Source organism: Etheostoma spectabile, chromosome 8 (genome assembly GCF_008692095.1).
Source record: "Etheostoma spectabile isolate EspeVRDwgs_2016 chromosome 8, UIUC_Espe_1.0, whole genome shotgun sequence".
NCBI classification, from domain to species: domain Eukaryota; kingdom Metazoa; phylum Chordata; class Actinopteri; order Perciformes; family Percidae; genus Etheostoma; species Etheostoma spectabile.
The window spans coordinates 27181061-27195906 of record NC_045740.1 but is presented as its reverse complement, the minus strand read 5'-3'; the positions used below and the strand labels follow the sequence as shown (position 1 = coordinate 27195906).

Here is a 14846-nt window from a genome sequence, read left to right as displayed (position 1 = left end):
CCCGCCACCTGACACCAAAGCTTTGAATAGGCGCTGTTGATAAGTACCGAAGCTTCAAAGCTCAAAAAGTGGTATTCGGTACAGCCCTAGTTAGAGTTCCAACTCACCTTTAGCTTTTCAAGGTTGTAGACGTGGATCTCACAGTCTGTGTTTGCTGTAGCGAGCCATTTGCCATCCTCACTGGCAAACAGCAGGTGGACTGGCTGTCTGGAGGCTGGACATCACACACAAAGAGGGTTACACACTCAAAATGTAAAGTAAACATACAAGTGCGTAGGTTACTTTGTTCAATTTGGTTCTACTGTGGTGTGGTTGTAAATGACTCACCTGAATTAAGGGAAAGAAATATGATTTCTTCCAGATTATTTAAAAATCAAATTAACAGCCCACGTTTTCCCCCAACTGACAATGACTACTGACACCACTGAAAAAAGCAAATAACCGCTGTTGCAATGAACCCTTTACCTAGGGACCAGGATCAATTGGCAGCATAGTAAAGTGAGTGTACAAATAATTTACTCAAAGAAATGGATTTAATGTACTAGTATGGAGGCAATGCAATTTTCATTTTCAAACTAGCATAAAAGGGACCCTGATCACAGTTGTTGACTCGGGAATGTGCTGCTCTCAATTCTACAGATTGGACTCAGACTCACCTGACTTGGGTTTGAGGGTATGAAGGTATTTGCACTCCAGCTGTTTGAGGGCAACAACGATGACTGAAGATTGGCTGGAGGAAGCAAAGAGTTTGGAGGAGTCGGGGGAGAAGCAGAGCTGGTGGGCCGGGCAAATGTCCTTGGGTAGTTTGGACACCTGGAGAGAGAAAAGGTCATCATTATTATCTACATCTCTTAAATTAGATCTCATATTAACTACAACATATTACTATGTAGATGAGTGAACAGTGAGTAGTGAAGAGTGCTGAGAAGTTTTTCCTCGCCACTGTCGCACTGTTGCTTGCTCTGGAGGAGACTACTAGAACTGTTGGGTCCTTGTAAATTCTGGAGTGTGGTCTATCTGTATAGTGTCTTGAGATAACTCTTGTTATGAATTGATACTATAAATAAAATTGAATTGAATTGATGAGCAGCCCACCTTGGTGATGCTGATGTTGTTGTTCTGTAATCTGTAAAGACGGAAACTGGTGATAGTGAGTATGCCAGCCAGCCGCCGCATGGAGACAAAGCACTGCAGAGATGTGATCCTCTCCCTGCAGAAGTCAGCACACATATACATACACACACATATACATATATATATATATTATACATATATATATACATATATATATATATACATAATATATATATATACATATATATATATATACAATATATATACACATCTATATAAATATATCACAAATATAAATATATATTATATAAAACACACAACAATATATATATATAATATATTACACACATATATTATATATACATATATATACACATTATATATATATATACAATATATACACATATATATATATACACATATATATATTATCACACATATATATATATATACATATAACACATATATATAATACAGATATACACATATAACTATATATTACACACATCTTACACATAACAAACAATATATATATATATATATATATATATACACATACATACATACATACATACACACACATACATACACACACATACATACATACACACACACACATATACACACTAAATTATAAACCCAACACTTTTGTTTTTGCCCCAGTTTTTCATGAGCTGAACTCAAAGATCTAAGACTTTTTCTATGTACACAGAAGGCTAATTTCTCTCAAATATTGTTCACAAATCTGTCCAAATCTGTGTTAGTGAGCACTTGTCCTTTACCGAGATATTCCACCCACCTCACAAGTGTGGCATATCAAGATGCTGACTAGACAGCATGATTATTGGACAGTTGTGCCTCAGGCTGGCCACAATAAAAGGCCACTCTAAAATGTGCAGTTTTATTGTGTTGTAGTTAGAAACAAAATATATTTATTATGTTTGTAACTACAGTTTCTTTTGCCATATACTGTACATATTCTTGTATGTGTTTAAAACATGTTAAAACTATTTGAGAAACTAATATTTACTATGGAGAAAACACCAGTAATTAAAATAAATCAAAAAAGACATTTCCACTGCACCATACAGATACAGTGAGGTTTCTTAACGTAAAACAACACACACATCAGTACGCACCTTCCTCTTCAGCTGGATCAGTTTCTCTGGTTTTCTCTTCAATGGAAGACTGTCACCAGGCTTCCCTGCTATCGTACACAGTATGAACAATTATTACACTATGAAAAGTCTTCATATCTCCTTAGAGCTCCTTTAGTTTTCACCATCACTTTAACTGCTTGCCATTTCTTGCATTATAATGCAGTACTACGGATGTGTGTGTGCGTTTTTTTTTTTTTTACTCACCATGTCCATCGCTCTCCCCTAGTCTCCAGAGCTCTAAATGATCAGGGAACTGGAAGAGCAACAGTCCTGCTTTCTTTGCACAACAGACCAGGCTTCTCTACACGGAAGACAGACAGAGGTAAGCAGGTCACCATGGGAACAGTCATGATCTACATTTGCCTTGGTGCTCTCTTTTACAGTGCATTCAGAAAGTATTTAGACCCATTCACCTCACCCCCCGTATTACGTGGTTCACATGCATCTTAAGTAGCCATAAGGTTAATGCTCCGGGGGGGGACTGGTTTGTCTCTGGCAGCAGCTAAGTTTCCAAAGATTAGTAGCAAACTAAAACAGACAACAGACCGACAGCTTTCGTTTTAAATCGTTTGTAAAACATCGCTATGAATAGCATGCTGTAGTTGTGTAATATGTGAGAGCAGCAGACGTTTGCGGTTGCCGTAAAATGGAGCACCCTGGATGTTTTTTACTAAGATGATGTAGCAGCATGTTTGCAGCTTTAAATGATCGTTTTCTCTTGCCTGTCTCTTCTTAGACCCTTACCATTTCCGCTTCTTCCTGTACCTCAACACAATCCTGTCTCTGATCTCTGCAACCAGTTCCGTCTACCTCATGTTTCATCTGGCTGTGCACTAGGCAAAACATTGATTGTATATTGTCACCTGCATTTTGGCAATGCTCAGAGTGTAATACACAACAACAACAAAAAAACTGCTGTACATGTTTAATCAAGTTAAGCTTTTTGTGGCCAAAACGTGGCCTGTGTAGACAGTTTGCTGATTAAAATAAGAGTGTCTCTGTTCTGTTTGGCAGGCAATAGTCTCATTTCCAGACCTAGCTCCACAGGATTTTGCTGTTACAGTTTTGTATGCATTTTCTTATTGGCCGACATATAAAACATGCACACAAAAATGTTAAGCCCTCCCCAATCATTGTCTTTCAAATTTTTAAGGAGGTAGTTTTAGGCCACTACTGCCACTGTCTGTCTGATTGTATTCTTTTTTTCTTAAATATTCTTTTTTGGGCTTTATTCTATAGAATAGCTGAAGACAGGGGGGGGAGACAGAAAGGTGATGACAAGCAGCAAAGGGCCACAGGTCGGACTCAACCCCAGTCCACCACGGTAAGGACTGAGTCTAAGTTTATGGGACACACGCTCAACCAGGTGACCTACCAGGGTGGCCCGAGAGGGATTGTTTCCTACTAAATATGGATGCCTCTGATGAACATGCAAGATTTTTTGGCCTAATAAGATCTCCAACAATGAACTGTACAAGAAAACGGGAAGCCAGAGCATCACCAAAGAGATTACGCACAGACGCCCAAGACTGTGGCTAGGATGTGTCTCGAGGATGGAGCAGGACCGCATCACAAAAGTTGCCTTAAGATGGACACCACCTAACAAGAAACCCTGGGAGGCCCAAAACAACCTGGTGCAGAACTTTGACACAAGAGCTGGAACAGATGAACCTGTCATGGGGAGAGGCCCAACATGCTAACAATAACCGAATGCAATGAGAGTACTCATTGAAGCCTTATGTCCCATAGGAGATGAATTAATAAGTCAATATGTACTCACGTGTGGGAAAGTCATCTTGCGCAGCGCAGATTCCTGGGTGTTTTTCTCTACCTTGTCCAAGAGTGGTCGCACTACCAACTGGGTATCCATACCTGCCATTATCACAAACATCAAAACAATCATCTTCTTGTCATGTTTCAAGTACATATTTAAGATGAAATCTTATTTTAAGTTTAATTAATACGGTACACTTCATTGCACAGTAAATGTTCTAGTGTTTTGGACACTGCTGAATCATACAGGGTGTCTGGTTAAAGAAAGTAAAAGGGGTTAGCCACGGAGCGACAACCTCAACACAGGCTCCATGACTTAAGGTGGGCTGATTTTTAAGGTAGACCAGCTAGAGCTGTATCAAGCCATCCAAATTTTGCTGTACAATTAATTGCCTAAGAAAAAAATATGTGATTAATAGTATTTATAGTGTCTGTCAGTCAAATTCAAAACGAATAATTATTCATGTGTTACTTTTTCAAACAAATTAAAGTTTTGAATGAGTACCAGGATATCACGGTTATGTGACCCAGATAATGTAGTAACACAGCTTGTGAAGTAAACCACAACTCAGTTTTGTCATAAAACATTGTATATGTTTTACAAAATTAACATAAAAACTGACATTTACTATCAACAGTAATAGCGGGAACGACATTAGGCTTGACCGGGATTTTTTGAAGTGGAGGAGTGGATTTTGAAGTGGATTTTTTGTAGGGAAAAAACCCTGGGAAAACCCTGGGTGTCAGGATATTTTGTTTTATGATCCTTAAGAATTTATCTAAACTTTTCCACAGATGTGAGTTAAACTGGACTGCACTTGCTGCAAGTTGTAAAAGTAGCCTAAAACTAACAATTCACTTGTGTTTTTCATGGTGGCTCTGTAACTTGTTGAGAGGTGAATCTATGATTTATGGCCTTGCGAATAAAAACATTAGTTCTTCAGATTCATTGTTTTTCAGTATGTACAAAATATGATTATCATACAAACTTGTTTTATACACGATATGAGGAAATGCTAAATGCAAACGTTGCTAAATATTGCGGTAACAATATTACTTGCGATAAACAAATATTAGAGTGCACCAAGATCTGCTGCGTTCAGTATTTTGCTTGAACACATTGCTTGTTGAATTTAAAAAACTAAAAAGGAAATCCTTTCCAAAATTTTTATGAACAAATTGAACATTGAATTGAATATAAAAGGCAACACTAAAAAACAACAGCCCTAGTTTAGAATCCTCTTTTTCAAATTTAATTCACAAAAAAGATACACTCAAACACCAACAGCAGATTTAACACTGACCTCCAGAAACCACAGCGGTTTCGGTGTGGACGAGCGCCCTCACATCATGCGAGTGGTTTTTAAAGGTCCTAGTTCGGACCCATTCCTTATCCTGCTGATCGACAGTAGAGGAGATGAACTGAAACTGGACGACCGTGCCCTCTGAAGTCCCAGCTACCAGACTGCTCTCATCCTGTTAAACATTTACAAACTTTAACATTACTGATTCTTTTGGAAGGCGAGAATAAAACTGCCCTCTGCCCTCAGTTGTGTGTCTAATTCTTGGTTGTACACTTACCTTTGAAACAGACAGAGCCAGAACGTCCCACTTGGTGACCAATTGAGTTCTGACCAGAGTTCCCGTGATTCCATCCCAGATCTGGACCTTTCCAGCAGAGTCACCGCTAACGATGGTGTGGTCAGACAGGAAGACGATGCTCCACACCACAACCTCTTTGCTCTTGGATGCTCCGACACCTCTTTCGACCAGCAGTCTGTGTGTGGCACGGCCTGAAGTCCACAAATGACAAAAGGTTACAATCATGACATTAGGGAATATTTAAAAAAGGGAATTTGGGCATTTTTCAACATCAACCCTATATTTCCATGCATTTGTGTCCAAGTGACTAACGTGAACAAAAACCTTAGAAATTTGTCAAGCATTGAGTCAAAACACCAAAACTAGCTGCTGCAAACCGAGCAGCAATGTAACCCTTTTGGGAAAATGTGCAACCTCAATGTACGTCCACTAATAATGCTGTTTTTGCCACTGAAAGGCTCAGTTTGTTATTAAAAGTGTCTGACAATCAGATATAAAGCTGAAAATCTAACTTCTCTAATTTATGAACGGGCCAATTGCATATAAAAAAAGTTTACTTAGGGAAGACCTTCCCCCACAAAAGATAAAAGAAAGTATTCTTGCTATGGAGTGCGACAGGTATACCTTTCTGGCGTCCATTCTGCCACGACCTCCTGTAGCTTCTCAGCTAGGTGAGTTCTGCTCATACAGGGGCCGCGTCGTTACAACCGACGCTTTCATTTCATCCTCAGTCAATAAAATGAGCGTCACCGTGAGATAACTTTCTGTTGCATGAGAAGTCCAACCATCAGTTGTTAGTGAAACAGAGGGTGCAGCTGAAAACTTCAACGTCCATGTTTGGTTGTTTATGGAAGAGACTACAGTTTGCCCCAGGTTTGGACAGGATGGCATGTAACGAGGTTCAAGTACACGCAGCAAATACTTAAAGCCAGGTTCCTCTAATAATTAATATGGGTACATTGAAGATGACATGTAAATTCCGATTGATTCAGTGACTTCGGGCCCTATTTGTATCTAAAGGTTGGTTGTGCACTGTGGGGAGGAGAACAAGACAAATTTTTGTCTTGTTCCAGTGATTACTGGGGTGATGGTGTTGGATATGCGTTAGCTGTATTTCCACTCACATATTCGACAACTGCTGAATAACCGCCGACACACAGTCCTGGTCTTATCCACCACTATCTCGCCTGTACTACTGAGGCCGGCGTGTCTAACTCTTGGGGTCGCCACCACTTGCCATAGGCTGGGCTACTCGTCCATATTAGCGTGCTGCTATCTCTAACTTATTCACTGACCATAGGCGGAGCTCAGCTAGCGGCTACATAGCTTCAAAGCTAAGGTGGAGCTCCAGATTAGGTGTCCCTAAGAAACATGTATCTAACAGTGGTTCTGCATTACATGATTTAATTTGCACGCATATTGTGTATTCTCCGTGTAAATTCATGTACTGAACAGAGACACCCGTACTGTTTCGGTTCAATACAAATACATGTACCGTTCCACCCCTAGACTACGTGATGGGAGGATGAAGTTGTGTGTGCAACTTACTGATACCAGGTCAACCCAGTAACTTTAGCTCACCTCTGCTCTGTCTGCAACTCTCCACTCTTGGAACAGCGTTTTCATGTAGTAAAATGTGCTTTGGTATAGGATTTCTTCTCTGGGGCTGCATGTAGTCTTCGCCGGTCAAAATGTTTCCCACAGACCCGATGGTTTGCAAGGCGCAGCGAATGGCATGTTAGCATCCATTTGCAGATGTAGCACAACTAGCCTAGACTTCAGCCTGTCCGTATCCAAAAAGGTAACATCTATGAAAGCTGCGCGAAGGGCAGCTTGGTTATTTTGATGGCCCAATTTGGAAAATAGGCAATTACAAATACTTTGAATTATGCAAAGCTACGCTTTCTGCACTCCCAAATAAACTCCTTGGAACTCCTCTTTCCCCACTCGTGATCCACACTATACACCATAGTTCCACACCGGTGTCTTCCAGCAAGTCACCTCCCAAGATTTCATAAAGATACTTCAACATCTTCCCATGATGTAGTCAGACACTTACAACAAAGAGGTTATAATAATAATAATAATAATAATAATAATAATAATAATAAGAGAAGACCTGTTGAAGTGTTGTTTACTATAATTATTATAACCTCTGCTTACCTATAATATTCATTTGAGCACTTTTAGTCTACGTATATGTATGTACATTGACGGTGCGCATTTTCCCTATAGGGTTACAGCTGCCCGGTTTGCAGCTACTGGTTAAAGTGTTCTCGCTCAATCAATACTGGACCGATTTCAATGATTTTTTAATCACATTTGTCACTTAGGCACAAATGCATGGCAACTACGGTCCAGGTTTAAAAAAAACAACAAAAAACTAGAAAGTTCCCCCTTTAAAAGGAATAAATGGAGTTTTAGGGCCAATATACACAAAACTCATCTTATGAACATTTTAACTGGTGGTGGGCGCTGTGCTAATAACTTCAGGATCGAGCTGTATCTACTTACCTGTCTCGGCATCAAAGATTCTGATCATGTCCATCATACCAGCAGCAATCAGTGTACCAGAGGGATGCCAGGAGAGAGATATAATACGACCTAAAAGATCACGAAACAAAACACTGGATGTCACTAAGGTTGCGTTCACACCTTCCTAGATACAGTGTTTGGTGTGTTTGACAAAGTGAAGTGTGAAAACAAGTGAATCAAAGGAAAAATGCAACAAAGTTACTTCACCCCTGTTCACCAGACTATAGGTATGAAAGCACCCTAAGTCACGGGCAGAATCCAAAATTGCCCATCAAAAACAAAATACGTATCTAAGTTGTCAATATAATTGCTAGCTGAAAAGCAAAAATACCTCAAAGTCAGCTTGTTCTTACCTTTTTGCCTGTCGAGGTTTCTTTGAAACTGAATTCTCTCTTCCAGTACTTCAAACATCTTTACTGTCCCGTCCTCACAACCGACCTGACAAGAAAAACACCCATTCTATTAATAAAGCTGAAGGCTTGACAGGAATTGTAACCTCACTTTCAACCTAGAAAACGTTAGCCTGGGTGGAAGATTTTTAGTGTCAGATTTAGTATACAGTACCGCTGACAGCAACTTCATCATATCCATTTCCAGAAAAACAGACAGAGAGGAGAAAATTGTACTGCTTTACAAAATGAAATAAATGTCAGACTGATTGCACATCACATGTCATGTGCAATTATTTTAGAAAACAATGAGTTTTTAGAAAATTTGCATGATGTATTGTCTCTAGAACTATATTATTCAAGTTTTTTTTTAAGAAGGAAAAGAAAATTGCAATATTAGTTTTGTAGTCTGGATGGGCAGAAACAGAGACCTTTGGAAACGACGATGCATGTCAAATCAGTCTTAGCGGTTAAGTAGGCTTCATGCCTTTCAGTAACAGTTCCACCTCCCATTGTTGTGCTTTCTAGTATTTTCTGTACTTTCAACTAATACATCCATGATTTTCAACTACAGAGTAATGTTAGACAATATTCTGACTGTTTACAACTGGCATGGGCATGTCAGTGTATGCAAATAGTCATGTGACAGAAACATCAGACATGGACGAAGATTAGTTATGCTACTGGAGCTTAAAGTCTTGTGTGGATGGAGATTTTTGTCCCAAAACACCAATTAGAACTGAAAACATAGTGGTGTAAATGTAGCCTTAGAGTAAGTATAATGTCCAGAAGGTCTTGACTGACCGCTAGCAGTGTTCCTTGGCTGTTGCTACTGATGGTCCAGATTGGTCCTCCATAGGCCTCCACGGTGTACCTGGGCCTCAGGTTCTCCAGGTCATACTCTGTGATCTCTCCATTCAAACCAGCACTGAACAGACGCTGGCCCACCCAACACAGAGCCTCAACAGCCCTGCTGTCATGTCCTGGGATGACCTGTGCATCGAAATCAAAAACGACATTATCCCTGCGCATCTTACCTCCAGTTCAAAGTATTTTCCTTCAAGCTAAAACAACTCTTGTAGAAAGACAATAATTCAAAACTCCATTGACAAATTGAGCAGTTAAGTGTTTCTTTGTCCATCTAAAAAAGTGCATGAGAAGGAGAATGTGACTTGACAATTTAGCACTAAGGAGCACTCTATAATACGGAATACATCTACACACAACAGTTATTTAATTCTGGTCAGAATGTTTACCGTTCTTTAAATTGTATTACCAAAGCTTTCTTCGACCAAAAACTAAAACATAACATGAAGACAGAGAACACATGGGACTTATTTGAACTAAGGGCTGCTCAGTTGTTGATACAGAGTGCCCAATAAGCAAAACGACTTCAGAATTCCAGCCCAAAGTGAATATTGTGGGAAGGTTATCTCGCTTCTGAGTTGTTAAGTTACCTTTTCTTGGAAGTAGTTGTCAGCGAAGTTGAAGATCTCCAGAGCTCCATCAGCCCGGGCCAGAGCAAGTCGCTCGGTGCGGCTGTTAAACGCCATGGCTCTGATAGCAGTGGGCATGTAGTCGAAGAACCGAACACGGTGCACCTTGAACTCACCCATTTTTACTGTTAAGGAAAACACAAATAGGCATATTATTACAACCCAGCAGGCGAAAGCAAAACACAACCTTGAAACCTGCTGTTCGCTAGCAAAAAGCAAAACCCTCACAGGTTAAACATGCCGAATGCGAACTAACAATTCCTTTAAGTTCCACAGTATTTAAAATCATTATAAAACGACGTTTACCCGCTGTTTTCTTTAGAGCCACTAAACTTTCTTTGCTATTCGCTTCACACGCTGGGAGACATCAAGAACCACGTTGAGAACCTTTGAACCGGTAATGATTCAGCCAAACAGGGTAGAAGAAACGGAAACACGTCATCACACTGATAGCACGCGCGGCTGGCGGGAAATACTGGATTATGAACGTCGATTTAATGGTGTTGGTTTTTGTTATCAAACTAGCTATGTTGGGATAAGTTTAATATAAATGCGTTTTTTTCATCTTGTTAATGTTCCGGGGCCTCGCTATCTGACAGGGAAATGGTTCAAATAGTCATAAGGTAAGGTACATTTGTGATTAATAGTTAGGCTAATGTGGAGGACGTCCCTAGCAACAATAACCGCGGTGACGTTGTAAGAGAGAACACTACAGTGAATAAGACAAACATAGCTAACACACATTTCATGGACAAAACGCTGCGGACTGAAAAGTAGCTCATGTTATTTTGTCAATTAAACATTACATTTTGGAAGCTGCGTCAATTTGGTGTCGTCCCTCTGCAGTAGTTTTAAACTTTTCTCGAAAATGTACCCCGCATGAAATATTATTTTCGTCAAAGTAACGTTACCCCCTGACCAGCACAAACCATTTTTGGTAGCTTTGTCTGTTTAACTAAACAGCAATACTGTAACTGAAAAGCATTTCAGTATTACGTTTCAAATCTTAAGAACCAAAATGAATTCCTAATTAAAGTGTTGTAGTGAATGTGACATACATAATTCACCATGTTGCTAAGTGTTGTTCCACACACCTTTTGATTGGACATGTAATTTGCTGTCCTTAGTCACAGCAATGGAGAAGCCCCTGACTGCAGACCCGCAGACACGTTGAGGGGCGGGGTTAAACGTTTAACCCCGCCCCTCAACGTTTAACCCCTTTAAACTCTCCAGCATTTGACCCTGTCATTTCATCGCAATATCAGAGTGAATTTAGCAGTATGCACCCACGCTTCGGACAGCCCTTTTTAGTCAATAAATAATGGAAGTAAGTGTGACTTTTATAGTTGTTTAGTTTTCAAAAACAATTAAAAAAAGCTTGTTATGTCTATTTTAATGTTTCTGCACAAGTTGAGCAGGCTGAGGTTCGGATTGGAAGGCTAATTCCCTTCTTTAACTGCTAGCTCCAAGTAATCTGAAAGTGTGGAAATTATTTCCATTGAAGGACAATGTTCCAGTCGTTAGTGCATGGACGGTCTCTGAATCGTCGCAACCAGGAGATGAAGGAGAGCTCAGATCCAAACACCCAGACATCTTGTTCTCGCCCCCCAGGCATAGCGCGGTTAGCGCGACCAGTGAGGGGCTAGCGCCCATGACTGCGTGTGGATGATAGCCTGTAGATCGTCTTCGTGTAGATCGTCTTTAGTGTAGTCTGTTTCAGTGTAGATTGTCTTCAGTGTAGATCGTCTTAGTGTAGACGTCTTTAGTAGATCTGTCTTTTAGTGTAGATCTGTCTTCAGTGTAGATATGTCTTTAGTGTAGATCTGTCTTCAGTGTAGATCTGTCTTTAGTGTAGATCTGTCTTTGTGTAGAATGTCTTCAGTGTAGATCTGTCTTTGTGTAGATTGCTTTAGGGAGTCGTCTTTAGTGTAGATCTGGCTTCAGTGTAGATCTGTCTTCAGTGTAGATATGTCTTAGTGTAGATCTGTCTTCAGTGTAGAATGTCTTCAGTGTAGATATGTTTCGGTAGATCTGTCTTAGGTAGATCTGTCTTTAGTGTGATCTGTCTTCAGTGTAGATCTGTCTTTAGTGTAGATCGTCTTTAGTGTGATCTGTCTTAGTGTAGATCGTCTTTAGTGTAGATCTGTTTTAGTGTAGATATGTCTTCAGTGTAGATCGTCTTTATGTAGATCTGTCTTTAGTGTAGATATGTCTTAGTGTAGATATGTCTTCAGTGTAGATATGTTTTAGGTAGATATGTCTTCAGTGTAGATATGTTTTTAGTGTAGATATGTCTTCGTGTAGATATGTCTTCAGTGATGTCTTCAGTGTAGATCTGTCTTTAGTGTAGATATGTCTTTAGTGTAGATCTGTCTTCAGTGTAGATCTGTCTTTAGTGTGGATATGTCTTCAGTGTAGAGATGTCAGTGTAGATATGTCTTCAGTGTAGATATGTCTTCAGTGTATGTCTTCCGTGAATGAGCCCACAACTCAACCAGTGGTCTCCTTCTTAAGCGAGTTTTATTGTGTAAGACCGCCAGAGGAACAGGTGGTGTGAAGGCGATCTGCCGTATATGAGATATATGGATTAAAATAATTTCTTTTGTGTTACTCATTGTTTGTTTGCTTTTTTGCTGCTGTAACAAGGAAATTCCCCGCTGTGGGATGAATAAAGTATCTAATCTAATTATGTTGTTGTTATTATGGTGTATATATGTTATTAAAATTATTTCATAATATTGGTGTTATATTATATTATATAAATATATATATATATTTATGGTATATATATAAATATACACATACTATATACATTATATATATCTGATAATATATTATAGTGTCACGATGTTTGATTTGATAACATAAGAAAGTATTAGGTTGCAATTGATTATGATAAAAATACATTCAAATATTCTCTTTTTTCATTAATTATTATTGAAGTATTTAATGTTTTGTGAAATGTGTCAATATTGTATTTCATAATTAGTAAAACCAAAGATTAAGTTCATTATGTTTAAATCGTTGCATTTCGCCACATCCAGTAAGGTTTCTAGTCCACATGTATTAAATGAGTTGGGTAGTGGACGGTTGGAGAATGGGCGGAGTTAAACGTTTGACCCCGCCCCTCAACGTGTCTGCGGGTCTGCAGTCAGGGGTACATGCAGCAATGGCAACGGTTCGGGGAGCACGGCCCCTTTTAAATGTTGGGAATGCGTGATGACGTGGGACGTTTTGTTGGTTGGCATCATAAACCGTTAATCTATAGGCTCGTTCGAGATGAACTGCGCCTCGCCTGTAAAGTGGACGAGAGCAGGCGGCAGCAGTGGGGGGCGGGGACAGAAAGCTGCGGTAAAGTGGGACAGTTTCCATCCGATTCCAGCCGCCTTCAGGCTGGACAGGAAGTGACAAAAACACTGTGGTGCGATTCCGATTTAATAAAATATAATCAGACCCACATACCAGCTGGTACACAGTCTCCAGTTGTTTTAATTATGACAGAGTAGCTGTCAAAGCGCTCTACATGCGATGTGTTGCTGATTTTAATAAACAACACACTGTAGATGATCCGTGATCTGATCAGATTTAGTCTCTCTGGCTTCAAAACGTAACTATCAGCCACACAACATGTATTCTGTACAGAATAAGTCTTTAAATCAGACAAATAGTAATTAAAATCCCTCCGATTCCAAAACGATAAAAAAAAGTTTATATAAAACGTCATCATGTTGTAAACCAATCAGGTGTTAAATCAGCTGAGAAGCCGGCGTTTCCCAGCATGCTCTGGGTCCGCCTGGGTCCGCCTGGCTCTTGCAGTCGGTGAAAAACAGGCTCGTTCGAGATGAGCCAGGTCTGCGCAGAATCGATCACCGGCGATCGGCGCCCGTTGCATGCCGGGTAGATTTGTGTCCGACTTGATCCCGACTTGCTCTGACGTATGCACACGTGGGCAACGGAAATCTCACGAGAGCGAAGGCGGCCGCAGTTCTGAGACGCAGGCGGCGCAGTTGCTTTCACCGACTGCAAGAGCCAGGCGGACCCAGAGCATGCTGGGAAACGCCGGCTTTTCAGCTGATTTAACACCGTTGGTTACAACATGATGACGTTTTATATAAACTTTTACTGTTTTGAATCGGAAGGATTTTATTGCTATTTGTCTGATTTAAAGACTATTCTGTACATAACACATGTTGTGAGGCTGATAGTTAAGTTTAGAAGTCAGAGAGACTAAATCCGTTCAGATCACGGATCATCTCCAGTCTGTTGTTAATTACATCAGCAACAGATCGCATGTAGAGCACTTTGCCAGCTACTCTGTCATAATTAAAACAACTGGAGACGTTACCAGCTGGTATGTGGGTCTGATTATATTTATTAAATCGGAATCGCACCACAGTGTTTTCATCACTTCCTGTTCAGCCTGAAGGCGGCTGGAATCGGCTGGAAACTGTCCGACTTTACCGCAGCTTTTTGTCACCGCCCCCCGCTGCCCCCGCCTGCTCTCGTCCACTTTACAGGCGAGGCGCAGTTCATCTCGAACGAGCCTAACAACTGCGCCGCCTGCGTCTCAGAACTGCGGCCGCCTTGCTCTCGTGAGATTTCTGTTGCCCACGTGTGCATGACGTCAGAGCAAGTCGGGATCAAGTCGGACACAAACCTAACCGGCATGCAACGGGCGCCGATCGCCGGTGATCGATTCTGCGCAGACCTGGCTCATCTCGAACGAGCCTACTGGTTGGCATTAGGCTCAGCGCCTTATTCTGTTTTTGTTTGTTTTTCTGTAAAATTAACGGGCCACGCTTTTCGTGTGCTCAACG

At 40.5% G+C, this 14846-nt stretch overlaps 2 protein-coding genes and 1 long non-coding RNA gene across 4 annotated transcripts in view; 2 read left to right on the top strand and 1 right to left on the bottom strand.

The window, feature by feature from the left end:
- Positions 1-10149, bottom strand: part of utp4 (UTP4 small subunit processome component) — a 14180-nt gene extending 4031 nt beyond the window's left edge. Inside the window, 14 exon segments of the mRNA XM_032523328.1 lie at positions 108-214; positions 657-813; positions 1096-1154; positions 1157-1195; positions 1198-1210; positions 2214-2278; positions 2439-2535; positions 4015-4106; positions 5312-5483; positions 5589-5800; positions 8124-8213; positions 8498-8582; positions 9338-9526; positions 9991-10149. Coding sequence (XP_032379219.1) covers positions 108-214; positions 657-813; positions 1096-1154; positions 1157-1195; positions 1198-1210; positions 2214-2278; positions 2439-2535; positions 4015-4106; positions 5312-5483; positions 5589-5800; positions 8124-8213; positions 8498-8582; positions 9338-9526; positions 9991-10149 — 1536 coding nt within the window.
- The window catches only part of LOC116693970 (uncharacterized), a 21605-nt gene that overhangs the window by 1701 nt on the left and 5058 nt on the right, over positions 1-14846 (top strand). The window contains exon 2 of the long non-coding RNA XR_004333040.1: positions 6493-6500. This is a non-coding gene — a long non-coding RNA (uncharacterized LOC116693970). The remainder of the gene's footprint in view (positions 1-6492; positions 6501-14846) is intronic.
- chtf8 (CTF8, chromosome transmission fidelity factor 8 homolog (S. cerevisiae)) overlaps positions 10467-14846 on the top strand; it is a 7876-nt gene continuing 3496 nt past the window's right edge. For both annotated transcript variants that reach the window (XR_004333037.1, XM_032523351.1), the window contains exon 1: positions 10467-10652. Coding sequence is in view for 1 of the 2 variants with exons in the window: in XM_032523351.1 (XP_032379242.1) it covers positions 10633-10652 (20 nt within the window). In the remaining variant the exon portion in view is untranslated. The remainder of the gene's footprint in view (positions 10653-14846) is intronic.